The sequence below is a fragment of the Silurus meridionalis genome, chromosome 22, assembly GCF_014805685.1.
Source record: "Silurus meridionalis isolate SWU-2019-XX chromosome 22, ASM1480568v1, whole genome shotgun sequence".
Classification (NCBI taxonomy): domain Eukaryota; kingdom Metazoa; phylum Chordata; class Actinopteri; order Siluriformes; family Siluridae; genus Silurus; species Silurus meridionalis.
The window spans coordinates 20,225,958-20,253,226 of NC_060905.1; the positions used below are offsets into that span (position 1 = coordinate 20,225,958).

General features: G+C 44.5%; 1 protein-coding gene across 1 annotated transcript; it reads right to left on the reverse strand.

Annotated features, from left to right (window-relative positions):
• Positions 1–1,062: 1,062 nt before the first annotated feature.
• Positions 1,063–27,218, reverse strand: LOC124376389 (NACHT, LRR and PYD domains-containing protein 12-like). Its single transcript, XM_046835442.1, has 9 exons — positions 27,052–27,218; positions 23,014–23,134; positions 22,095–22,211; positions 20,062–20,115; positions 19,317–19,433; positions 16,852–16,968; positions 16,084–16,137; positions 8,926–9,687; positions 1,063–1,198 (listed from the first exon to the last, which is right to left on the reverse strand). Exons 2-9 carry the CDS (start codon positions 23,064–23,066, stop codon positions 1,063–1,065), a joined length of 1,410 nt encoding a protein of 469 aa, XP_046691398.1. The 5' UTR covers positions 23,067–23,134; positions 27,052–27,218.
• Between the last annotated feature and the right edge of the window lie 51 nt (positions 27,219–27,269).

The window sequence follows — 27,269 nt, forward strand, 5'->3', positions numbered from 1 at the left end:
TTCAGGTGGTCCGGCATCAAGATGTTGTTCTGGCCTGCATGGAGGAGCTGGGGTTAAGACTGAATGCAGGGTAGATTGTGCTTTCTCCGTTGCAGAGAACCATCTTCTTGGGCGTGGTGTGGGACTCGAACGTGCTGTTTGCAGAATTGTTTCCCGCCCGGATTGCAGCCATTCTCAGGGAGGCAGTTTCAGAGGCTGCTGGGTCTCATGGTGACGGCAGCGTCCAACTTGATTCCACTTGGACTTCTGCGTATGAGACCCCTCCAGTATTGGTTTAGAGAGAGAGAGTTCTCCCGAGGGGGCAGCCCACTCCGTACTATCAAGGTTTTGAGGCGAGCTCTTCAAACCTTAGATATATAGAGGGAACACACATTCCTGTCTCAAGGCCCATCCTGGGAGCGACTTATCACGTAATGCTTCATTGGGTGGAGTTTATTGTTCATGGCACATAAACTGCCTGGAGATGATGGCTGTGCTCATGGGAGGTCACCATGTGCTAGTCCGTGTGGACAACACGTTGGTGGTCTCGTACATCAACCGCCAGGGGGATCTCGCCCCCTGTTCAGGCTGGTGTGCTGGATCCTCCTGTGGTCCCAGGGGAAACTCCTCTCACTGAGAGCAGTTCCCATCCTGGGCCGTTTGAATTGGAGAGCAGACGCCCTTTCGAGGCAAGAGCCGAGGCCCGGGGAATGGATGCTCCACCCTGAAGTGTCCGATATCGCAGCTTATTGTACCGCGTCTGTGGGGAAGTCGCTAGGGAAACACCCTTTCGTAAAACGTTTCCTGCGCAGCACCCGGAGGCTGTGGCCCGGGGGATGATCCAGAGTGCCTGTGTGGGATTTGGCCGTCATGTTGGCAGCTCTATCTGAGCCCCCCTTTGAGCCTTTGGCCGAGGTGGCCCTTAGGTACCTGTTGGTAAAGACCGCCTTCCTTTTGGCGATATCCTCCCTTAAAAGGATCAGGGACCTACAGGCCCTGTCTGTGGCCCTTCTCTCCTGGAGTTTACCCCTGGCATGGCCAGTCCTTTCCTCTACCCTAGAGCTGCGTATGTACCTAAGGTGCCTATGGCTCCGTCATGACCTGTCGTTGTGCAGGCATTCTGCCCTCCTCCCTTCCTAGCTCCAGACCAGAAGAAGCAGAATCGAGCATTGGATGCGTACCTCCACAGGACAAGTCTCCTTTAGAAAGTCGGAGCAACCTGTCTCATTCCCTCAGAGAACTAGGTTCACATGTGTAACCTAGACACGTTTCTGCTGTGGTATGGTTCAGAGCAAACTTGTTTTCCTCAGAAGACACAAACTTTTCTAGATAGGGAAAGAAATTGCTTACTTCAACACCTCCTTTTCCTTTAGTCTTATACAAAATCTGTTTATTTGTTCGACAGAGTAAAGATCCTTTTAAGTGTCTGACCACTGTTCCTCATCTCTGAAGCTCTCAAGGCTGAAATAAATCACTCAGCTGCTCTGTCAGGGCTTCCTCCACCTCACAAGCCCACAGCCACCACCTGATCTCCTTCTTCACTTCCCTTAATGGCCCTTAATGGTCCTTTCACTCTCTTCTCTAACTTTACCATTCACATCACTGTCCATTACACTCACATCACTCACCATTACACTCATCATTGACCATTACATTTGCATCACTGACCATCAGACTCACATCACTGACCATCACACTCACATCACTAAACGTTAAAATCAAATCACTGACCATCACACTCACAAAAAGTAAAAGTCATGATTGTAAAAGGATAAAAAAAAAAAAAAAACAGTAATACATTCTAATTTAAACAAACAAAACTAAAAAATAGAACTATAAACTTCCTCCTCAGAACATTGATGTTGAACCCAAAAGCTCTGTTTCAGTCTCACTATTAGAGAATGTGTGTTACTGAGGAGCAGGTCATGTGACTCTCAGAGAGATGATCTTACTTCAGTATCTCCAGTTTACAGTGAAGATTCTCCAGTACAGCAGAGAGACACTTCACTCCTGAGTCTCCTACTTTATTTAGAGACAGATCCAGATCTCTCAGGTGTGAGGGGTTTGATCTCAGAGCTGAAGCGAGAGCAGCACAGCCTTCATCTGATACTCCACAACCACACAACCTGCAGATACACAATGACACACACACTTCACTCTCTGAGTTTCTACACATTACACATCCTTTGTGTATTTTTAACTGAGTCGTGTGGATGGATGGGTGGATGGATGGATGGATAGATGGATGATAGCAGACATATAAACAATAGATTGTGTAAATAAGTGTGTGTGTGTGTGTGTGTGTGTGTGAGAGAGAGAGAGAGAGAGCGAGAGAGTGTGTGTGTGTGTGTGTGTGTGTGTGTGTGTGTGTGTGTGTGTGTGAGATTGAAAACAGGACATTTGTATGTAGTTTGTTACTGAAAGTGAACTCTAACAGTTTCACAGTCATTTCAGACACATTGCAGTGGTTTTAAGACGTTTTGTGCTGCAGCTTCACACATACGTACATCAGACCCAAAAGCCTCTGTGACAAATCATCAGTGTGCAGTGAAAAGAAACAAACTGAATGTGTGTTACTGAGGAGCAGGTCATGTGACTCTCAGAGAGATGATCTTACCTCAGTATCTCCAGTTTACAGTGAGGATTCTCCAGTACAGCAGAGAGAGACTTCACTCCTGAGTCTCCTACTTCATTCCCAGACAGATACAGTTCTCTCAGGGGTGAGGGGTTTGATCTCAGAGCTGAAGCGAGAGCAGCACAGCCTTCATCTGATACTCCACAATTATACAACCTGCAGATACACAATGACACACACTTCACTCTCTCAGTTTCTACACATTACACATCCTTTGTGTTCTCCCTCGTTCCTGCAGTGTTAAGTTTAAACATGATTAATTTAATTTTAAATTAAATTAATTCATTTAAACATGATTCGATAGAGATAAATATTTGTACTGCACTTTGATTCATCTCAGACTGCTGACACAAAAAAACTGCAGTAAATGACCAGTAGGTGGCAGTGTAAAGTGTATTTCAGCTCATTTTCACAGCAGGGGATTAGAAGTAGAAAGAGGTGGGAAGTAACAAAGTACAAATGGGTTATCTCATCTTCTTCTTAAAAAAAAAAAAAACGCCACCTAGAGGGTTAATTGTGTGAATCATGGCGGATTTGGTGTTTGATGTGAGACTTGCCGCAAAAATAAAACAAATGTTTACTGATTTATTATAAAAAAAAATTTGCGTTTGAATTTTGACAGCCTTATATATATATATATATATATATGTATATATTAGGCTGTCAAAATTCAAACGCAAATTCTTTTAAACGGCACTAAATTTTATTAACCTGCTATCAATTCAGCGTGCATTTGTTTTTACCATTTTTATAAAAAATATCTTCTTCTTCTTCTTTCGGCTGCTCCCATTAGGGGTCGCCAAAGCGGATCATCCGTCTCCATACCACCCTGTCCTCTACATCTGCCTCTTTCACACCAACTATCTGCATGTCTTCCCTCACCACATCCATGAACCTCCTCTTTGGCCTTCCTCTTTTCCTCCTACCTGGTGGCTCCATCTTCAGCATTCTTCTACCAATATAAATCATGTCCCTTCTCTGCACATGTCCAAACCATCTCAATCTCGCCTCCCTCACCTTGTCACCAAAACATCCTACATGTGCTGTCCCTCTAATAAACTCATTTCTAATCTTGTCCATCCTCGTCACTCCCAACGAAAACCTTAACATCTTCAGCTCTGCTACCTCCAGCTCTGCCTCGTTCCTTTTACTCAATGCCAATGTCTCTAATCCATACAACATCGCAGGTCTCACCACAGTCCTATAAACTTTCCCTTTCATTCTTGCAGATACCCTACTATCACAAATCACTCCTGTCACTCTTCTCCACCACTCCACCCTGCCTGCACTCTTTTCTTTACTTCTCTAACACACTCTCCATTACTTTGCACTGTTGACCCCAGGTACCTGAACTCCTCCACCTTCTCCACCTTTTCTCCCTGCAACCACATAACTCCACTGCCCTCCCTCTCATTCACACACATGTACTCTGTCTTACTCCTACTGACTTTCATTCCCCTTCTCTCCAGCGCATATCTCCACCACTCCAGGCTCTTCTCAACCTGCTCTCTACTCTCACCACATATCACAATATCATCTGCAAACATCATAGTCCAGGGACACTCCTGTCTGACCTCGTCCGTCAACCTGTCCATCACCACTGCAAACAGGAAAGGGCTCAGGGCCGATCCTTGATGCAGTCTTGATGCACTCTGAACCAGTCTGTCGTACCTACTGCACACTTCACTGCTGTCACACTGTCCTCATACATGTCCTGCACCACCCTCACATACTTCTCTGACACACCAGACTTCCTCATACAATACCACAACTCCTCTCTCCACCCTGTCGTACGCTTTCTCTAAATCCACAAACACACAATGCAATTCCTTCTGTCCTTCTCTATACTTCTCCATCAACATCCTCAAAGCAAATAAGGCATCTGTTGTGCTCTTCCTCAGCATGAAACCATACTGTTGCTCACAGATGGTCACCTCTTCTCTCAGCCTGGCTTCCACTACTCTTTCCCATAACTTCATGGTGTGACTGATCAACTTAATTCCCCTGTAGTTAATGCAGGTTTGCACATCTCCCTTATGCTTAAAGATCGGTACCAGCAAACTCCTTCTCCATTCCTCAGGCATCCTCTCCCCTTCCAGAATCCTGTTAAACAATCTGGTTAAAAACTCCACTGCCATCTCTCCTAAACATCTCCACGCCTCTACCGGTATGTCATCTGGTCCAACCGACTTTCCATTCTTCATCCTCTTAATCGCTGCTCTCACTTCCTCCGCATTTAATCCTATCTACATCCTGCTTCACCAACTCCACATCCTCCAACCTTCTCTCTCTGTGATTTTCCTCATTCATCAGCTGCTCAAAATACTCCCTCCACCTTCTCAACACACTCTCCTCACTAGTCAACACATTTCCTCTCCATCCTTTATTGCTCTAACTTGCAGTACATCCTTCCCAGCTCGGTCCCTCTGCCTGGCCAATCGGTATAACTCCTTTTCTCCTTCCTTAGTGTCCAACCTCTTATACAGCTCCTCATATGCCTTTTCCTTGGCTTTCGCCACATCCCTTTTACCTGCTGCCGCATCTCCTTGTACTACTGCCTACTTTTCTCATCACTCTGTCGATCCCACTTCTGTTTTGCCAACCCCTTTCCCCTAATGCTCTCCTGCACTTCCTCATTCCACCACCACGTCTCCTTGTCTTGCTTTCTATTTCCAGATGTCACACCAAGTACTTTTCTAGCTGCCTCCTCATCACTCCTGCAGTAGTTCCCCAATCATCCGGCACCTCTTCACCACCACCGAGCCCCTGTCTGACCTCTTCCTGAACCTCACACTACACTCTTCCTCCTTCAGTTTCCACCATCTTATTCTTCTTTCAATCCTTACATTCCTCCTCTTCTTCTTCGCCTCCAAAACCATCCTACAGACCACCATCCGATGCTGTCTAGCTACACTGTCCCCGCCAACACCTTACAGTCTCCAATCTCCTTCAGGTTGCATCTCCTGCATAGCACATAGTCCACCTGTGTGCACCTTCCTCCACTCTTATACGTCACCCTATGATCCTCCTTCTTCTTAAAATACGTGTTCACCACTGCCATTTCCATCATTTTAGCAAAATCTACCACCATCTGCCCTTCCACATTCCTCTCCTTAAAACCATACCTACCCATCACCTCCTCATCACCTCTGTTCCCTTCACCTACATGCCCATTAAAGTCTGCCCCAATCACCAATCGTTCTTTCCTAGGTACACCATCTACCACGTCATCTAATTCACTCCAGAATCTTTCCTTTTCCTCCATCTCACAGCCAACTTGTGGAGCATAGGCACTGATGACATTTATCATCATCCTTCAACTTCCACCTTCACGATCATCACCCTATCAGAAACTCTCTTCACCTCCACTACACTCTTACTGTACTCTTCCTTCAGAATCACCCCTACACCATTTCTCTTTCCATCCACACCATGATAAAACAGTTTAAACCCACCTCCAATGTTCCTGGCCTTACTCCCTTTCCACTTGGTCTCCTGAACACACAGCATACCTACCTTTCTCCTCTCCATCATATCAGCTATCTCTCTCCCTTTACCCGTCATAGTACCAACATTTAAAGTACCAACCCTAACCTCCACTCTCCTGCACTGCTCCTTTCCCTGCCGTCTCTGTAGACGTCTTCCTCCTCTCCTTCTCCTCCTTCGGCCAACAGTAGCCCAATTTCCACCGGTACCCTGTCGGCTAACGATACCTGTGGCGGTCGTTGTTAACCCGGGCCTCGACCGATCCGGTATGAAATTCTCCTTTGTGATCCGCATATTTGATTTGGCACATGTTTTACGCTGGATGCCCTTCCTAACGCAACCCTCCCCATTTACCCGGGCTTGGGACCGGCACTAAGAGTGCACTGGCTTGTGCCCCTAATGGCTGGGTTTTATAAAAAATATAAACATATAAATAAATAACAATATATAAAAGAGGTGAAATTGGATCACAAAACATACATTTATTCATGACATGCTTTCTTTACTTAGATATAAAATAAATAAATAAACTCCACCCAAAAATATTTTTAATCAGTAAACATTTGTTTTATTTTTGCGCCAAGTCTCAAATCAAACACCAAATCCGCCATGATTCACACAATTAACCCTCTAGGTGGCGTTTTTTTTTTTTTAAGATGATGATGAGATAAAGGAGAGCAGCAGCACAAACACACGTCGCTCTGAGAAACAGAGAATGGAACTGGGAAGTCCAGAGCAATGCAAGCTGACACACACTTCATCATTCTACAAACGGAGCAGAGGGGAATCTCTGACAATGAAGAATAATAATATGGTAAGACGTCTAGAAACAGGTTGAAAAAGCAATGATGATGATTTGAAGATGATGGTGTGTGTTATGGTGGACCGTCTCCCTTCTCTTGTCCAATCACAAGATAATATTAAACCTGACCAATGATTATTGCTGTGATTGAGATTCCTGTCATTATGTGTACAAGAGGTGTAAAGGTATTGCTGCTTTCTGTTCAAAGTCATGAATCAGGTTCTTTCTCTCTGTTGAACTGGAGTTTTATTCACACATGGATCTAATTCTCAGTGCATTAATGATTAGTGGAAGTGAGAAGTTTCATTACTGATAGATTTGTTCTGGATGTTGTACTGCTACAGCAAATTTCACCTGAAAAACAACACTGTATACAACAATTCACTGCAGCTTTTAGTGACTTCTTGTGTCTCTCAGAGAGATGATCTTACCTCAGATCTTTCACTTTACACTCAGGATTCTCCAGTAGAGCAGAGAGACGCTTCACTCCTGAGTCTTCTAGATTATTCCTAGACAGATTCAGTGTATTGACCGTCAGATGCAGTTCTCTCAGACTGGAGGTTTCTGAGTTGAGCACTGAGGTCAGAGCTTTTGCACTTCTCTTTGTAATTGTATTGCATCTGATACTGAAGGAAATAAAAGATAATGAACAGAAATGCAGAAGATCACAAGTTCTCAAAGCTTCACAACAGCGTCTCACTTCCAACATCACACACATCAGTTGAACACAATGATTAAATGGTAGAATAATAAGAATTGACAGTCGGAGATGTTCAGATTTGGCTTGGCGAGAGTTTCAGCTGAGGAACATCATCACACACACGTTGTATAAACATGAAGGAAGAGATCCTGGAATCCAAATGGGAAAGTAAGAGAGTCTGATCTAAAAGGTTTCTAAGAGGAGAAAGGAAAAAGTCTAAAGAGTCCTGCAGAGTTCGATTCATCTGAACAGCTCAGACCTTTGATTTGTTCTCAACACTGGAACAGTAGAACAATTTCATTCAGCTTCACTTACATTGCTTTTCTGGATGCTGCAATCACAGGCATCACTCTCACAAGAATACCATCTCTGATCTTATCTGGAGTGATGTATTTATTCAGGTCAAATTCCTCCAGATCCTGTGCTGATGTCAGTAACAAAAACACCAGAGCAGACCACTGTGAAGGAGAAAGTTCACTTTGTGCTCCAGATTTCAGATACTGCTGGATTTCCTCCACTAGAGAATCATCACCCAGTTCATTCAGACAGTGGAGCAGATTGATGGATTTCTCTGCAGGAAGATCTTCACTGATCTTCTTCTTGATGTACTGAACGGTTTTCTCTTTGTTCTGGGAGCTACTTCCTGTCTGTGTTACTAAGAAATTTAAAAGTTTCTGATTGGACTCGAGTGAGAGACCCAGAAAAAAGCGGAGAAAAAGATCCAGATGTCCAGTCTGACTGTATAAAGCCTGATCTACAGCACTCCTGTGTACATCTGAAAGTGTCCTACAGACCTGATTCTGTTTAAGAACATTTCGCTGATCCTTCATGAAGGTCAGGTGCACATACAGAGCTGCGAGATGTTCCTGAATGCTCAGATGAACAAAGCAGTACACTTTACTCTGGTGAAGCCCAAACTCCTCGCTGAAGATCTGCGTACACACACCTGAATACACTGCTGCTTCTGTCACATCAATGCCACACTCTCTCAGGTCTTCCTCATAGAAGATCAGGTTTTGTTTCTTCAGCTGCTGGAAAGCCAGTTTCCCCAGTTTGAGTAGCATTTCTTCATCGCTCTCCTGCTTCTGTAGGTACTTCTCTCTTATGATGTTGGTCTGAATGATGAGGAAGTGTGTGTACATTTGAGTCAGAGTCTTGGGGATCTCTCCACTCTCTGCTTCACCCAACATTCTCTCTAGAACAGCAGCTGAAATCCAGCAGAACACTGGGATGTGGCACATGATGTAGAGGCTTCTTAATGACTTCAGGTGTGTGATGATCTTATTGGCCAGGTTCTGATCACTGATCCTCTTCCTGAAGTACTCCTCCTTCTGAGGGCCATTAAACCCTCGTACCTCTGTGACTCGATGGACACACTCAGAGGGGATTTGATCAGCTGCTGCTGGTCTGGAGGTGATCCAGATGAGAGCAGAGGGAAGCAGGTTCCCTTTGATCAGGTTTATCAGCAGCACATGCACTGGTGCTGATTCACTTACATCACACACGCTCACTGTCTTCTGGAAATCCAGAGGAAAACGACACTCATCCAAACCATCAAAAATGAACAAAACCTTCTCCAACCTGGAAATGTCAATTTCTTTCATCTCCTTAAAAAACACATGAAGGAGCTCCACCAGACTCAGTTTCTGCTCCTTTATCAAATTTAGCTCTCTGAAAGGAAGTGGGAATATGAGGTGGACGTCCTGATTTGTTTTCCCTTCAGCCCAGTCCAGAACAAACTTCTGCACAGAAACTGTTTTTCCAATTCCAGCTACTCCCTTAGTCAGAACGTTCTTGATGGGTGCTTTGTCCTGTACAGGTAGGAGTTTAAAGATGTCACTGCATTTAATTGGTGTGTCCTCAGTTGGGTTCCTCCTGGATGCTGCCTCGATCTGTTTCACCTCATGTTCTTTATTGACGTCTCCACTGTCTCCCTCTATGATGTAGAGCTCTGTGTAGATCTCATTCAGGAGTGTTCGGTTTTCCTGCTTAAGCATCAATCCATTCAAACACTGAAACTTCTTCACCAGATTGAACTTGAACTTCTTCTGGAATTCATCTGCAGCAGTGGATTCTGGGTCGTGTCTGTGACAGGGTGAAGAAGAAAGACATGGTAAGACATGGGCTCCAATGATTAGAGTAGAAGTTCACATTTTTCCTGCTAGATAGATCTTTATGATGTTCTCACTGTGGATTTACTTTATTCTACTGGAGGTTTTCTATCATCTTTATCATTACTGCTCAACATTTTCAGACTGTAGAGAATTCACAGCAGATCTGAAAATAGTTACCATGAACCCTTTATATTAATGCTACCATGGCTGGAAAAACACGGCTTGGTATAAACTAAGAGCTGCAACAAACAACATATACGTCACAAATAGTCAATAAATCCACAAACTAATCAGCAGACAAACTCAACAATTCTGGGCAGTGAACACTGAGTTTATTCCTGTGCTGAGTTTCCTGACACATGACAGTATTGATCTTGTGAAGCCTGTATGGAGACACGTCTTACATCATGGCTATAATTATTGCCTAATTTTTTTAGAAACACAACATTTTTACTTACAATCAACAAAATATCTTAACAAGAGCACGGGAAAAAAAACAAAGAGCAAAAAGGGCAAAAAACAAAAACAACAAACCAGGAGCAGGGCAGAAGAGACAATAACAAACAAACGTCCAAAAACCGGGGATAAAAAGAGACATACAAAGAGAAAGCAAAAATAATCCACAGAGAAAAAACGGCAAGAAAGTCCCAAAAAAACATACACGAAGCCAAAAGACAATCTGGCAAGGGATAACAGGAGCCGGCGTCTATTTATACACACAAAAGATGGCCGCCGCGTCGTGCCGGCGCCGCACCGGAAGCAGAAGTTGGACTACCGGAAGTTGTATTACCGGAAGTGCGCGCGCTGCCGGCTGACAGTACCCCCCTCCCCAAGGCGGCTCCAGACGACCCTACTCAGGATGGTCCCGATGAAACTGAGAAATGAGGCTGCGGTCCAGAACATGCCGCGCAGGAACCCAGGAGCGCTCCTCCGGGCCATAGCCCTCCCAGTCCACAAGATATTGGAGGCCTCTACCCCGACGGCGGGAGCGGAGCAAACAACGCACCGTATAGGCGGGACCCCTGTCGACGACCCGAGCGGGTGGTGGGGGCCCGGCGGAGGGCACCAAGGAACATGCCCTGACAGGCCGGAGCCGGGAAACATGGAACGTAGGATGGATCCGAAGGGCCCTGGGCAGTCTGAGGCGCACAGCAACCGGGTTATTAACCATGGAGATGGGGAATGGTCCCAGAAAACGCGGGGCGAGCTTGCGACACACAGCCTTGAGAGGAAGGTCCCGAGTGGAAAGCCACACCTTTTGACCAACCCGATAATGGGCTGCAGGACAGCGCCTCCGGTTGGCCCAGCGAGCATAGCTTTGGGAAGCTCTAAGAAGTGCAGTGCGGGTCCTCCTCCAACTGAGAATGACTGTGCTTCTGGCGGAGGGGGGGAGACCGGTAACAAAATCCAGGGCAATGTGAGACCAGGGGCGTTTAGGCACAGGAAGTGGACGTAGTAACCCCACTGAACGGCCCTTGGGATTCTTGTGTTGCATGCAGGTGGGACAGGCGGCAACAAATTCACGGACATCTTTCCGGACAGTGGGCCACCAGAACCGCTGCCGGAGGACGGACAGAGTTCGAGGAAACCCGGGATGACAAAACAGAGGTGAGCCGTGACACCACTGGAGGACTTGGGACCGCAGCTGCTCGGGAACAAAGAGTCTGTTAGTAGGGCAACCCTCGGGAACCGGCTGGTCCATAGTGGCAAGTTTAACCCTAGCCTCGAGGTCAAGGTCCAGGGCACGCACGGTAACTGAAGGAGGAAGTATGGATGTGAAGGTGGATTCTTCTTCCTCCACAGGGGAGTGTAACCTGGAAAGAGCGTCAGGCTTCCCATTCTTAGATTCTGGGCGGTAGGAGAGAGGGAAATTTAACCTGCCGAAAAAAAGTCCCCAGCGAGCCTGGCGAGGATTGAGGCGCTTGGCAGAGGGTAGGTACTCCAGGTTGCGGTGATCAGTCCAGACCAAGAAAGGGGTCTCAGCCCCCTCTAACCAGTGTCGCCATTCTTCTAGGGCAAGCTTGACGGCCAGGAGCTCCCGCTCACCAATGGGGTAATTACGTTCAGCTTGGTTAAGACGGCGGGAGAAGAAGGCGCAAGGGTGCAACTTGTTATCAGTAGCGCCCCTCTGGGACAGTACAGCGCCTACCCCTAGGTCAGAGGCATCGACTTCCACGATGAACTGGCGAGAGGGATCGGGAAAAACCAGGACCGGGGCAGAGGTGAAGAGGTCTTTGAGTCTAATGAAAGCTCGCTCCGCCTCGGGAGGCCATGAAAAGGACCGGCGGGAGGAGGTCAGTTGGTGAAGAGGGGCAGCAACTGTACTGTAGCCTCTAATAAATCTCCGGAAAAAGTTGGAGAACCCCAGGAACCTCTGCAGCTGCTTCCTAGAGGAGGGTGTGGGCCATTCCTTGACAGCTCTGATCCTGGCAGGATCCATACTTATGCTCCCCGCGGCAAGAGTGAATCCCAGGAAGGAGGTGCTAGAGACATGGAACTCACATTTCTCCGCTTTGACGTACAGACCATTCTGGAGGAGACGCTGGAGTAGCAAACGAACGTGGCCGACATGCTCATCCAGAGATCGGGAGAACACTAAGATGTCGTCCAGATCTACAAAAACATAACGGTTCAACATATCACGCAGCACGTCATTAATAAGAGTCTGGAAAACCGCTGGCGCATTGGTGAGGCCAAACGGCATGACCAAATACTCATAGTGATCCGACGGGGTGTTGAAAGCCGTCTTCCACTCATCCCCTTCCCGGATGCGAACGAGATGGTATGCGTTTCTAAGGTCCAGTTTAGTGAAAATGGAAGCTCCTTGGAGCTGTTCGAACGCCATATCCATTAAGGGGAGCGGATAGCGGTTCTTGATGGTGATGCTATTGAGACCACAATAATCGATGCAGGGGCATAAAGTCCCATCCTTCTTCTCAACAAAAAAGAACCCCACACCGGCAGGGGAGGAGGAAGGGCGAATAAGGCCAGTAGCAAGTGAGTCCTGAATGTACTGCGTCATGGCTTTTTGCTCGGGGCCCGACAGGTGATACAAACGTCCCCGGGGGGGCGAGGACCCGGGTAGGAGGTCGATGGCGCAGTCATATGGCCGATGAGCAGGTAAGGAGGAAGCTCGGGCCTTGCTAAATACCTGACCTAGGTTGTGATACACAGAGGGAATTGAGTCAAGGTCCAAGGTCTCAAAAGAACAGTGGGAATGGCAGAAGGTTCCCCACTCTAAGACTTCACCCGTGGACCAATCCAGGCGGGGGTTGTGTTTCTGCAGCCAGGGAAAACCGAGCATGACCGGGGTGTGAGGGGAAGAAATGACCAAAAAGGATGCCACTCCTGATGTTGATCGGCATTGGTGACCCGGATGGGCTTAGTGCGACAGGTTGCCTGATAAAGGGGATGGCCGTCGAGGGCTTGAACTTGAAGGGTGGCTGGCAAGGATTCGGTCTCAATCCTCAACTGCTGAACTAGATCCTGATCCAGAAACTCTGAGTCTGCCCCTGAATCCACAAAAGCCGCAAGCTGGTGCTCCTGTCCGCCAGAGAGGATGCGGATGTCTAGGAGTGGTTTGGAGAGGGCAGGAAGAATTTGGCTCGGGGAGGACCTCTCCATCAGCGACGAGCCCGATCTTTTACTGGGCAGGAAACCACCATGTGTCCAGCCTCCCCACAGTAGAGACACAAGCCTCTGGAGCGACGCCTCTCCTTTTCATTTGGGGATAGGTGTCGGCGGCCAATTTCCATAGGACGGGGTGGAGAGTGGGGTTCTGGTACAGTAGTGTCACAAGGGAGTGTTCGACGTCGGTATTGCGGGGAAGAGCGGTGACGATCGGAGCGCCGAGAAGTGTGCTCCAAACGCCGCTCCTGCAGGCGTCTGTCAATTCGCGAAGCGAGGGCAATGAGGCCATCTAAGCCCGATGGAAGTTCCCAGGCGGCTAACTCATCTTTAACTTCAGCAGCCAAACCACGATAGAAGGCGTCATAGAGGGCAGTGGGGTTTCATCCGCTATCCGTAGCAGCGGTGCAGAACTCAGCGGCAAATTCAGCCACCGAACGCCTACCTTGAGTGGCAGAAAACAGCAAGCGAGCCGCATCGTGACGAGGAGAGGCGGAGTCGAAAATTTTCCGGAGTTCGCCTGGGAAGGAGGAGAAAGACATGCAGTGGGTGGTCTGGTTCTTCCACTCAGCGGTGGCCCACTGGAGAGCGGGACCTGATAGCAGGGAAATCACATAGGCCACCTTGGCTACTTCGGTGGGAAAAGAAGAGGGTTGAAGTTGAAAGATAATGCCGCACTGAGTGAGGAAGGGGCGGCAGTGTCCTGGTATCCCGGAGAAACGTGCCGGTGGTGTTAGGTGAGGTTCACGGGAACTAACCACTACCGGAGCAGGTTCCATCTCGGTTGATGGTGCAGGTGAGGCAACGGGTGTGGCTACAGCCGAGGTACTGGGATTTTGAGCTGCGCACTGCATGAAATCTTGAAGTGCCGAACCAATCTCACGTAGCTGCCGATCATGGGTGACGCAGATTTGCTTCAAAGAGTCTATACTCTCCCTTAAATCCTGTGCGTCCGTGGGGTCCATAGTTGGCCAGATTGTTCTGTCAGGGCCGCGAGAGGAAGGACCCAAATGCAGGACACGGGAGACATTCAAAAGGCAGTCTTTAATTAGGGAAAAAACAAAAGAGGCAAAAAACAGTCCGTAAACTAAAGCACTTCCCTTAACAAGAGCATGGGAAAAAAAACAAAGAGCAAAAAAAGCAAAAAACAAAAACAACAAACCAGGAGCAGGGCAGAAGAGACCGGAAGAACACAGAAAACATTAACAAACAAACGTCCAAAAACCGGGGAAAAAAAAGAGACATACAAAGAGAAAGCAAAAATAATCCACAGAGAAAAAAATTGCAAGAAAGTCCCAAAAAAACATACACGAAGCCAAAAAGCAATCTGGCAAGGGATAACAGGAGCCGGCGTCTATTTATACACACAAAAGATGGCCGCCGCGTCGTGCCGGAAGCGGAAGTTGGACTACCGGAAGTTGTATTGCCGGAAGTGCGCGCGCTGTCGGCTGACAAGTAGTAGTAGATATTGTTTCCTGTGGGTTTTTGTTGCTTATATTGGAATTTTACTCTAATATTTTAGACATTATCTGTTGTGATAGAAGAGTATCTGAGAGAGTGAAAGGGAAAGTTTATAGGACTGTGGTGAGACCTGAGATGTTGTATGGTTTAGAGACAGTGGCATTGAGTAAAAGAACGGAGGTGGAGCTGGAGGTAGCAGAGCTGAAGATGTTAAGGTTTTCGTTGGAAGTGACGAGGATGGAAAGGATTAGAAATGAGTTTATTCACCTTATTTATAAGGTGAGGGAGGTGAGATTGAGATGGTTTGGACATGTGCAGAGGAGGGACATGGGGTATATCAGTAGGAGAATGCTGAGGATGGAGCCACCAGGAAGGAGGAAAAGAAGAAGACCAAGGAGGAGGTTTATGGCTGTGGTGAGGGAAAACATGCAGGTAGTTGGTTTGAAACGGGCAGATGTAGAGGACAGTGGGGTATGGAGACAGATAATCAGTTGTGGTGCCCCCTAATGGGAGCAGCCGAAAGAAAAAGAAAAAGTTTTGACATCATCTGTAATTCATTGTAACATTTATAAATATTTGTTGTTCCAGAACTAATGATGGAGATAAGCGACAATGACCCCATCATAACTTGAAAATGTGGTAAGTTGAGAAATGGCCAAGCTTACCCAGGAGTCTCAAGAATGGTGATCACTATGGGGTAATATACACTAATCTGTTCATTTCATTAATTACAGTACTTAATTGAGCAAAACAGAGCAATTTACACTACTGCAATGTATAAACTTTACAGTAATTATGTTTGTGGCAGCAGGTGCGTGCATGAGCGCCAAATAATGAGTGGAGGACGGAGGGTGCTGTGCACTCTGTTTCAGTGTCGGGCAACGCCAATCAAAAGGAGAGAGACAAGAGTTAAAACTAGCCTTTAAAACACCACAAACACAGAAAAAATATGCCCTCTAAATTGACCCAAGGCAGGAGATGCCGAATACCGAGCAGATCGACACTGAACTGGTGTCACACAATCGCGGTAACACACATCTTTCCTCATACTCATGCAGAGACACACACACACACACACACACGGTAACGCACATCTTTCCTCATACTCATGCAGAGACACACACACACACACGGTAACGCACATCTTTCCTCGTACTCACACCGGGACACACACACACACACACTCGTATCATTTAATCACTCTGTAGTTACTAACAGCAGAGAGCTTTAGAATAGCAGTGTGTCAGTGTCACAGTCATGGTGTTGGTTTTGATCGTACCCTGTAGCTGTGATGATGTTCTTCTCTCTTCTGTCTCCTGCCTTCTGTAGAACACTGGGAACAAAAACAACAAGTGTTAAAGATCTCAACGTTCCTCACTTTAATACTGGAGTCTAAACCTGAACACAAATTGTACTACAATAATTGTAGTGAGAGCAGGAACACTTGGAGAACACAGAGCTGAATACAACTCCAACATTGTGCACCTGGAGAATTAAATGTGCTCCTGTTTTCATTTCACACGTTTTCCTACTTTTCTATTCTTCCTACACAAACCTCCAAAAGTATTGGAACAGGAAGTCCAGGTCTTTGTAATAATACTACCTGTGTGCAATATAACCTCCAATATGTGCAATATAACCTGCAATACGTGCAATATTACCTGCAATACGTGCAATATAACCTGCAATACGTGCAATATTACCTGCAATACGTGCAATATAACCTGCAATACGTGCAATATAACCTGCAATACGTGCAATATAATCTGCAATATGTGCAATATAACCTGCAATATGTGCAATATAACCTGCAATACGTGCAATGCCACCTGTGTGCAATACTACCTGCAATACGTACTTCTTCCTTATTTGTATTTATACATTGTGTTGTGTATATACTTGTATACTATAGTGTGTCTATTCTTTTATATATTTGCATTTATTTTTTATTCTTTTCTTGCTGCTTTAACAAAGAAATTTCCCCACTGTGGGAGGAATAAAGGTATATCTTATCTTATCTTTAACTATGAAAATTATGGGATGTTACCTGTGTACAGGTGAGGAGATACCAGTTCTGAAGTTTTGAGGAGGATCCATAGACCCATCACTCTTCATGGAAACACAGCTGGGTTCTGCTGAGTGTGATCTCTCTCTCTTTCCTTTACTGTTTAAAATGGACATGAGACAGAATTTCATTGTTTAAAAATTTGTAGATGAATTTTTATCATAATGTATCACAATATTTCTGTTAACTCCTCAAATTTGTTACATTTAACTTGAAATAGTGTTGCACGATTAATTATATCACAATTGTGATGTTTGTTTGTGCGATTCTATGACGACAACATTGCGATTTAATTAATTAAACAAAAACAACAAATAGATTACACACTCGCGGTAACGCATACCTTTCCTTGTACTCACACCGGGACACACAAACACACACTTGTGGTAATGCACATTTTTTCTCGTGGACACACACACACACACACACACACACACACACACACACTGCAGTAACGCACATCTTTCCTTCACACCAACGTATAACCTGCATACACACCGTCAGCTCTGCCTGGTATATCTCTCTCTCTCTCTATTAGTCAGCTCTGCATGCTCTCTCTCTCTCTCTCTCCCTGGACAAGATTCCTATTGTAACCCCACCACAATGCTCCACTCCCACACCACACACATCATCAGCAATCTTCCATCAAAACACACAAACACATTTAATAATAATGACTGCAAAATGGCCTGAATTTAAGTGTGTAAACACGTCCTGTATCTTAAACTTCAGCAGAAAAACAGCTAAATAATGGAAATGGGCAGCGGCAGGACGTTCCCTGTTTGTTTCAAATATCTTATTTTTGTGAGAAATTGGTTTTTATTTGTTGTTTTATTTCATTCAGCTTTAACTGTAAATGTTTATACTAATGCAAATGCTATTTCATATTTAAAGCTTTAGTTTTATGTAGTTTTACAAATACATATTTCAGCATTATCACTAATCTGTGTGCAATTTCCTAATAACCAATCTAGTGTACTCATGCCACCGTTTATTATATCGCAATCCCAATGTTGACCATAAGCATCACAACAGGACATTTTTCCCCAAATCATGCAGCTCTAATGAAACAACACAATGAAATGCCTGTAGTACATTACTGCTAAAACATTTTCAATCTGTAGAGAATTCACAGCAGATCTGAAAATAGTTACCATAAACCCTTTATATTAATGCTACCATGGCTGGAAAAACACGGCTTGGTATAAACTAAGAGCTGCAACAAACAACATATACGTCAAACTAATCAGCAGACAAACTCAACAATTCTGGGCAGTGAACACTGAGTTTATTCCTGTGCTGAGTTTCCTGACACATGACAGTATTGATCTTGTGAAGCCTGTATGGAGACACGTCTCACATCATGGCTTTAATTATTGGCTATTTTTTTTAGAAACACACCATTTTTACTTACAATCAACAAAATCTGTTTAGAAAACTTTTTTCCAAACTTTTAAAATAGCTGATCATTATTCAGACCTACTGACATGGTTTTGGGAAGTGGTTTTAAAATAAATGAATTAATTAATTAGTAATAGTAATAATAATAATAATTTTCTTTTCTTGTTTTAAATAAGGTGTATTTGAAGGTGAAAGAGAACCAGTTCAAAATTTGATACACTGATTAGGGAGGGTCTACAGAACATTCTGTTCACTGAGACAGAGTGCTTGGCCCCAAATGCTGCTTATTATTATTATTATTATTACTAGTATTAGTAGTAGATATTGTTTCCTGTGGGTTTTTGTTGCTTATATTGGAATTTTACTTTAATATTTTAAACATTATCTGTTGTGATAGAAGAGTATCTGTGAGAGTGAAAGGGAAAGTTTATAGGACTGTGGTGAGACCTGAGATGTTGTATGGATTAGAGACAGTGGCATTGAGTAAAAGACAGGAGGTGGAGCTGGAGGTAGCAGAGCTGAAGATGTTGAGGTTTTCTTTAGGGGGGACAGCGATGGAAAGGATTAGAAATGAGTTTATTAGAGGGACAGTGCATGTAGGACATTTTGGAGACAAGGTGAGAGAGGTGAGATTGAGATGGTTTGGACTTGTGCAGAGGAGGGACATGGGGTATATCAGTAGGAGAATGCTGAGGATGGAGACACCAGGAAGGAGGAAAAGAGGAAGACCAAGGAGGAGGTTTATGGATGTGGTGAGGGAAGACATGCAGGTAGTTGGTTTGAAAGAGGCAGATGTAGAGGACAGGGGGGTGTGGAGACAGATAATCAGTTGCAACGCCAATCAAAAGGAGAAACACGAGTTAAAACTAGGCTTTAAAACACCACAAATACATTAAAAATATGCCCTCTAAACTGACCCAAGGCAGGAGATGCGAACATCCTGGCAGGTCTCAACATATTGCAATCATATATTCTTAATAGCTGCTAATGACGGTGTAGTGCAGCCATTAACTGTGACTTTAACTATGAGAATTATGGGATGTTACCTGTGTACAGGTGAGGGGTTTTCATTTCTGAAGTTTTGAGGAGGATCCATAGACCAATCACTCTTCATGGAAACACAGCTGGGTTCTGGGGAGTGTGATCTCCTGCTCTTTCCTTTACTGTTTAAAATGATAGAAATGGACATGAGACAGAATATTATTGTTTAAAGATTTGTAGATAAATTTGTATAATAAAGTATCACAATATTTCTGTTAACTCCACAAATTTGTTACATTTAACTTGAAATAGTGTTGCACAATTAATTGTAATACAATTGTGATGCTTGTTTGTGCAATTGTATGACGTGTGTCACGTGACTTTCTGGTGTGCAGCGCGGAGACCAGGTGCAGGTGAATACCGAGCAGATCAACACTGAACTGGTGTAACACAATCGCGGTGACACACATCTTTCCTAATACTCATGCAGGGAAACACACACTCACGATAACGCACATCTTTCCTCGTACTCATGCAGAGAGAGACACACACACACACACACACAGTAATGCACATCTTTCCTCGTACTCATGCAGAGACACACACACACACACACACACAGTAACGCACATCTTTCCTCGTACTCATGCAGAGACACACACACACACACATGGTAACACACATCTTTCCTCGTACTCACACTGGGACACACACACACTATCATCTAATCACTTTGTAGTTACTAACAGCAGAGAGCTTTAGAATAGCAGTGTGTCAGTGTCACAGTCATGGTGTTGGTTTTGATCGTACCCTGTAGCTGTGATGATGTTCTTCTCTCTTCTGTCTCCTGCCTTCTGTAGAACACTGGGAACAAAAACAACAAGTGTTAAAGATCTCAACGTTCCTCACTTTAATACTGGAGTCTAAACCTGAACACAAATTGTACTACAATGATTGTAGTGAGAGCAGGAACACTTGGAGAACACAGAGCTGAATACAACTCCAACATTGTGCACCTGAAGAATTAAATGTGCTCCTGTTTTCATTTCACACGTTTTCCTACTTTTCTATTCTCCAGGTCTTTGGGTTTTTGCTCGACACTGAAGACATTTGGATTTGAGAGTAAAAGATGAAAATTATATAATAGATCACAATTCCAGCTTTAGTCATTAACTGTGACTTTAACTATGAGAATCATGGGATGTTTCCTGTGTACAGGTAAAGAAAGATTCCAGTTCTGAAGTTTTGAGGAGGATCCATAGACCCATCACTCTTCATGGAGACACAGCTGGGTTCTGCTGAGTGTGATCTCTTTCTCTTTTGTTTACTGTTTAAACTGATAGAAATGGACATAAGACAGAATTTCATTGTTTATATTTTTTAGATGAATTTGTATCGTAAGATATCACAATATTACCAGTACTCAAGCCGACACACACACACACACACACACACACACACACAGTAACACAGATCTTTTCTTGTACTCTTCTATCACAAACCACTCCTGCTATCACTCTTCTCCACCCATGTCACCCTGCCTGCACTCTTTTCTTTACTTCTCTAACAAACTCCCCGTTATTCCTCCACCTCCCCAGCCTCTTCTCCACCTGCTCCCTACTCTTACCACAAATAACAATATCATCCACAAACATCATAGTCCACAGAGACTCCTGTCTGACCTCGTCCGTCAACCTGTCCATCACCACTGCAAACAGAAAAGGGCTCAGAGCTGATCCTTGATGCAGTCCAACCTCCACCATGAACCAGTCTGTCGTTCCTACTGCACACGTCACTGCTGTCATACTGTCCTCATACATGTCCTGCACCACCCTCACATACTTCTCTGACACACCTGACTTCCTCATACAATACCACAACTCCTCTCTCCACCCTGTCGTACGCTTTCTCTAAATCCACAAACACACAATGCAACACCTTCTGACCTTCTCTATCAACATTCTCAAAGCAAATAATGCATCTGTGGTGCTCTTCCTCGGCATGAAACTATACTGTTGCTCACAGATGGTCACCTCTTCTCTCAGCCTGGCTTCCACTACTCTTTCCCATAACTTCATGGTGTGACTGATCAACTTAATTCCCCTGTAGTTATTGCAGATCTGCACATCTCCCTTATTCTTAAAGATCGGTACCAGCACACTCCTTCTCCATTCCTCAGGCATCCTTTCATCTTCCAGAATCCTGTTAAACAATCTTGTTAAAAACTCCACTGCATCTCTAATAAACATCTCCACGCTTCTAACGGTATGTCATCTGGTCCAACCGACTTTCCACTCTTCATCCTCTTAATCGCTGCTCTCACTTCCTCCTTACTAATCCTATTCACTTAGTGCTTCACCATCTCCACACCATCCAACCCTCTCTCTCTTATTTTCCTCGTTCATCAGCTGCTCAAGATACTCCCTCCATCTTCTCAACACACTCTCCTCACAGAGGTCACTCCAAATACCTTTCTAACTGTCTCCCTTATCACTTCTGCAGTAGTTACCCAAATATCCAGCACCTCCTCACCACCACTGAGCCAATGTCTGACCTCTTCCCTGAATCTCACACTACAGTCTTCCACCTTCAGTTTCCACCATCTTATTCTTCTTTTAGTCTTCACCTCCAAAACCATCCTACAGACCACCATTCGATGCTGTCTAGCTACACAGTCTCCTGCCCACACCATACAGTCTACAATCTCCTTTGGGTTGCATCTCCTACAAAGAACATCCTGGCAGGTCTCAACATATTGTAAACATATGTTCTAAATTGCTGCTAATGACGGTGTAGTGCAGCCAATAACTGTGACTTTAACTATGAGAATTATGGGATGTTACCTGTGTACAGGTGAGGGGTTTTCATTTCTGAAGTTTTGTGGAGGATCCATAGACCAATCACTCTTCATGGAGACACAGCTGGGTTCTGGGGAGTGTGATCTCCTGCTCTTTCCTTTACTGTTTAAAATGATAGAAATGGACATGAGACAGAATTTCATTGTTTCTAATATTTGTAGACACATTTGTAAAATAAGTTATAATCACAATATTTCTATTTAAAATTCATTATAATATTTCTCCCTTCTTACACACTAGGAATAGTAGCATACAGAACACAGGTTGTGAACAGGGAACAAACACCCCTGCAGTATAAAACTTTCTTTCGGCTTCTCCCATTAGGGGGCGCCACAGCGGATCATCCGCATGTTTGATTTGGCACATGTTTTTACGCTGGATGCCCTTTCTAACGCAACCCTCCCCATTTATCCGGGCTTGGGACCGGCACTAAGGCTTGTGCAACCCTAATGGCTGGGCTTGGTTCCCTGACCGGGGATTGAACCCGGTCCGCAGCGTTGAGAGCGCCGCATCCTAACCACTAGACCACCAGGGAACCAAACACCCCTGCAGTATAGTTCCTTTAAAAATACACAATCTTGGTCTTTTAACTTGACATACAACAAAATGCTAATAGTAGCAGATCTCCATAGTGCTGTTTATATACACATGCTACCATGCCTGAAATAGGCTAAGAGCAGGAACAAAGAAGTCTTCTCAAAGAGACAATGGAAACATGGGAGTATAAATACAAAAACTAATCAAAAGGCAAAAAATAAACAGTTGTCGGACATTATTTCAACCACTTTTTAAGTGAGTGCTAAAGTTTTATTCTTACCATAAATATTAGTTATTATTTCTATAGAAAGTCCAAAATGCAGATATGAACAGTTCATTTGTAAAACACTAGAACATGGCAGGTTACCAGTCTTTTGAGGGTGAGGTCACATGATCTGTGCCCTGATCAGGGATCTCCATTTTTCAATGCTCGTGTACACGCAGAGTCCTGAAGATGCGGATCTCTTTTTCTGGAATCAATTCCATTCCTAGAAAACATAAAAACAAACATGCAGTTAAAACTGGGGGGAGAATCTTCCTCTAAAGTCCCATTGAGGTGAAATACATAGACATATAATACAGGTGGTACCAGTCGAGGTATAGTTAAGAGTTCCATGTAAACATATGCACCTAAACAGCATATATAACAAAACAACATTAACAGAGTCATAATAGCAATAACCCTACAAACATTTGAGATATTCTGATGATTAAAAGAAATTATAAAGTCTTTCATTTCAAGTCAGGTCACTCTTAGTGCCGGTCCCAAGCCCTGATAAACGTGGAGGGTTTTGATATGATGGACAATCAGCGTATAACATGTGGCAAATCAAATATGCGGATCACAAATCAGAATTTCATACCGGATCGGTCGAGGCCCGGGTTACCAACGACCGCCACAGGTATCGTTAGCCGACAGGGTACCGGTGGAAATTGGGCTACTGTTGGCTGAAGGAGGAGAAGGAGAGGAGGAAGTCATCTACAGAGACAGCAGGGAAAGGAGAAGTGGAGGAGAGTGGAGGTTCGGGTTGGTACTTTAAATGTTGGTACTTTAACTGGTAAAGGTAGAGAGGTAGCTGATATGATGGAGAGGAGAAAGGTAGAGATGTTGTGTTCAGGAGACCAAGTGGAAAGGGAGTAAGGCCAGGAACATTGGAGTTTAAACTGTTCAATCATGGTGTGGACCCTGGTGGTCTAGTGGTTAAGATGCAGCGCTCTCACCGCTGCGACCCGGGTTCGATTCCCGGTCAGGGAACCATCCCCAGCCACTCTCAGTGCCGGTCCCAAGCCCGGATAAATTGGGGAGGGTTGCGTTAGGAAGGGCATCCAGCGTAAAACATGTGCCAAATCAAACGTGCGGAGGATCCGCTGTGGCGACCCCTAACGGGAGAAGCCGAAAGAAAGTTAATCATGGTGTGGATGGAAAGATGCAACCTAAAGGAGATTTGAGACTGTAAGGTGATGGCAGGGGACAGTGTAGCCAGACGGCATCAGATGGTGGTCTGTAGGATGGTTTTCGAGGCAAAGAAGGAGAGGAGGAGAGTGAGGACTGAAAGAAGAATAAGATGGAAACTGAAGGAGGACGAGTGATGAGAAAAGTAGGCAAGAGTACAAGGAGATGCAGTAGCAGGTAAAGAGAGATGAGGCGAAAGCATGGTTCATGGTGTGACTGATCAACTTTATTCCCCTGTAATTAATCAGTCACACCATGAATTTATGGGAAAGAGTAGTGGAAGCCAGGCTGAGAGAAGAGGTGACCATCTGTGATCAACAGTATGGTTTCATGGTGAGGAAGAGCACCACAGAGGCCATATTTGCTTTGAGAATGAGGATGGAGAAGTATAGAGGTCAGAAGGAGTTGCATTGTGTGCTTGTGGATTTAGAGAAAGGAATTAGAGATGAGGAAATCTGGTGTGTCAGAAGTATGTGAGGGTGGTGCAGGACATGTATGAGGACAGTGTGACAGCAGTGAAATGTGCGGTAGGAATGACAGACTGGTTCAATCTGGAGGTGGAACTGCATCAAGGATCGGCTCTGAGCCCTTTCCCTTGTTTGCAGTGGTGATGGACAGGTTGAAGGATGAGGTCCGACAGGAATCTCAGTGGACAATGATGTTTGTGGATGATATTGTTATTTGTGGTGAGAGTAGGGAGCAGGTGGAGAAGTGGAGGTACACTGGGAGGTATAATGAGAATAAAAGTCAGTAGGAGTAAGACAGAGTACATGTGTGTGAATGAGAGGGAGGACAGTGGAGGGGTGAGGTTGCAGGGGGAAGAGGTGGAGGAGTTCAGGTACCTGGGGTCAACAGTGCAAAATAATGGAGAGTGTGTTAGAGAAGTGAAGAAAAGAGTGCAGGCAGGGTGGAGTGGGTGGAGAAGAGTGATAGCAGGAGTGATTTGTGATAGAAGAGTATCTGTGAGAGTGAAAGGGAAAGTTTATAGGACTGTGGTGAGACCTGAGATGTTGAATTTTTTAGAGACAGTGGCATTGAGAAAAAGACAGGAGGTAGAGCTGGAGGTAGCAGAACTGAAGATGTTGAGATGTTCATTGGGAGTGACGAGGATGGACAGGATTAGAAATGAGTTTATTAGAGGGACAGCGCATGTAGGACGTTTTGGAGACAAGGTGAGGGAGGAGAGATTGAGATGGTTTGGACATGTGCAGGGGAGGGACATGGGGTATATCAGTAGGAGAATGCTGAGGATGGAGCCACCAGGAAGGAGGAAAAGAGGAAGACCAAGGAGGAGGTTTATGGATGTGGTGAGGGAAGACATGCAGGTAGATGGTGTGAAAGAGGCAGATGTAGAGGACAGGGGGGTGTAGAGACTGACGATCCGCTGTGGCGCCCCCTAATGGGAGCAGCCGAAAGAAGAAGAATTGCATAGTTGCTGCATGTGTAGTTGTGGATTTAGTGAAGGGGATGTGGGTGTTAGGGAAAATAATTACAATAATTACAGCACTTGTGGATGGTCCCTTTAACAGTGCATAAAAAAGAAAAAGATATTTTGTGGAACATTTCAGTGTTGCTGTACCTGTGGAGTATATAACTGATGCAAAGGCAAAAAGGAGTTTTCAGTATGTTCCAATTCTAAAATCATTGTCTCAATTACTTAACAACAAGAATATTTACGAAGAAGCTGTTGAAAGTAAAAGAACTGAAATTTCCAAATGTGAAGTGACACTTCAGTATAAATCTTTCTAGAATAGTTTATACTTTAAAGAGAGCAGTTTCTTGAATACACATGAATCTAGACTTTAAGTCTTTAATTTTGTATGTTGATGATCCACTATTAACCACTATTAACCTCGAGAAAAAAACACATAACATCTGTGTACTGGGTGTTAGGGAATGTTCCATCACAGCTACAGTCTGACTTGACCTCCATTTATTTGGCAGTGTTTTGTCAAGCAGTTGATGTCAAAACACGCAGCCATTCAGCGGTTCTTAAACCATTACCGAAAGATCTTGTATACTTCCGAGTTAGAAGGAATTTTTGTTCCAAGTCTTGGCAGAAATGTAAAAGGTACCGTACAGTGTGTGTTAGCATACGATTTAGCTGCACATTCAATTGGGGGATTTGTGGAAAATGTTTCAGGGCAGTACCCATGCAGATTTTGTCTTGGCCCACGATCAGATTATTAGTTGAATGAGGTACAGGCAGGTGAATATAACTTCAGGACTAAACACGAAAACTCACTTCATGTTCAAACTGTGCTGAATGACCAAAGTACAGTAAAATCCTGTTGTACGAGCAACTAATAGTGTGAGCAAACGGAGATACGAGCGACCCTGCTCGCAAAATTTTACTCTGTTTCACGAGTAAATTTCGAAGGCACGAGCAAACCCATGCTGCAGGTTCCCCGTTTTCGGAGGAGGGTCGCATCAGTCGCTTAGTTGATGACGTATCACTCGGTCGCTCTCGTTGTTCAGTGCAGCAAAAACGTAACTTTTATAGTTTTAAATTTTTATTTCACTAGAAATCTTGAAAAATGTCTCCCAAGAAAATCAGTGATGGTGCTGCGAAAACGAAAGTAAATAGAATTACAATGGAAACCGAGGAGGTTATGAGCGTGGTGCGCGATTCACACTCACAATTAACCACTACCACATGGGGTTAGGGTTAAAGTATGTTTATATTACGGTAATTTGCGGTGTATTTGTTTGTTAAAATAGGCTACAAATACTTTTTAAGTGCAGAAATAAGTGATCGAATGAGATCTCGGAACGGATTAAATAACTTTTACATTCATTCCAATGGGGGAAATCAGTTCGAACGTACGAGCAAATGGACCTACAAGCAATTTCCAAGAACGAAATATGCTCGTACAACAGGGTTTTACTGTAGTTCCCATTGCTTTGGTGTCAAAAAAACTGAAAAAGCGAGTAACTTGAAACGCGACCCACCATATTTAAAGCATGATCTTTTTGAGGGTGGTGTTCCTCTTGAAATAGCCTCATGCTTCAAAGTGTGCATTCTGGAAAAAAATAGTTTACTTTGTCTGTGGTCAGTGATTAAAAAATAAACATTGTTTTTACTGATAAAAACTGTAGAAGGTCCGAAAAGTGAACACCGTCCGTGTGGAAACAGAGCAAAAATACCAAAAGTACCGCTCGATGACAAG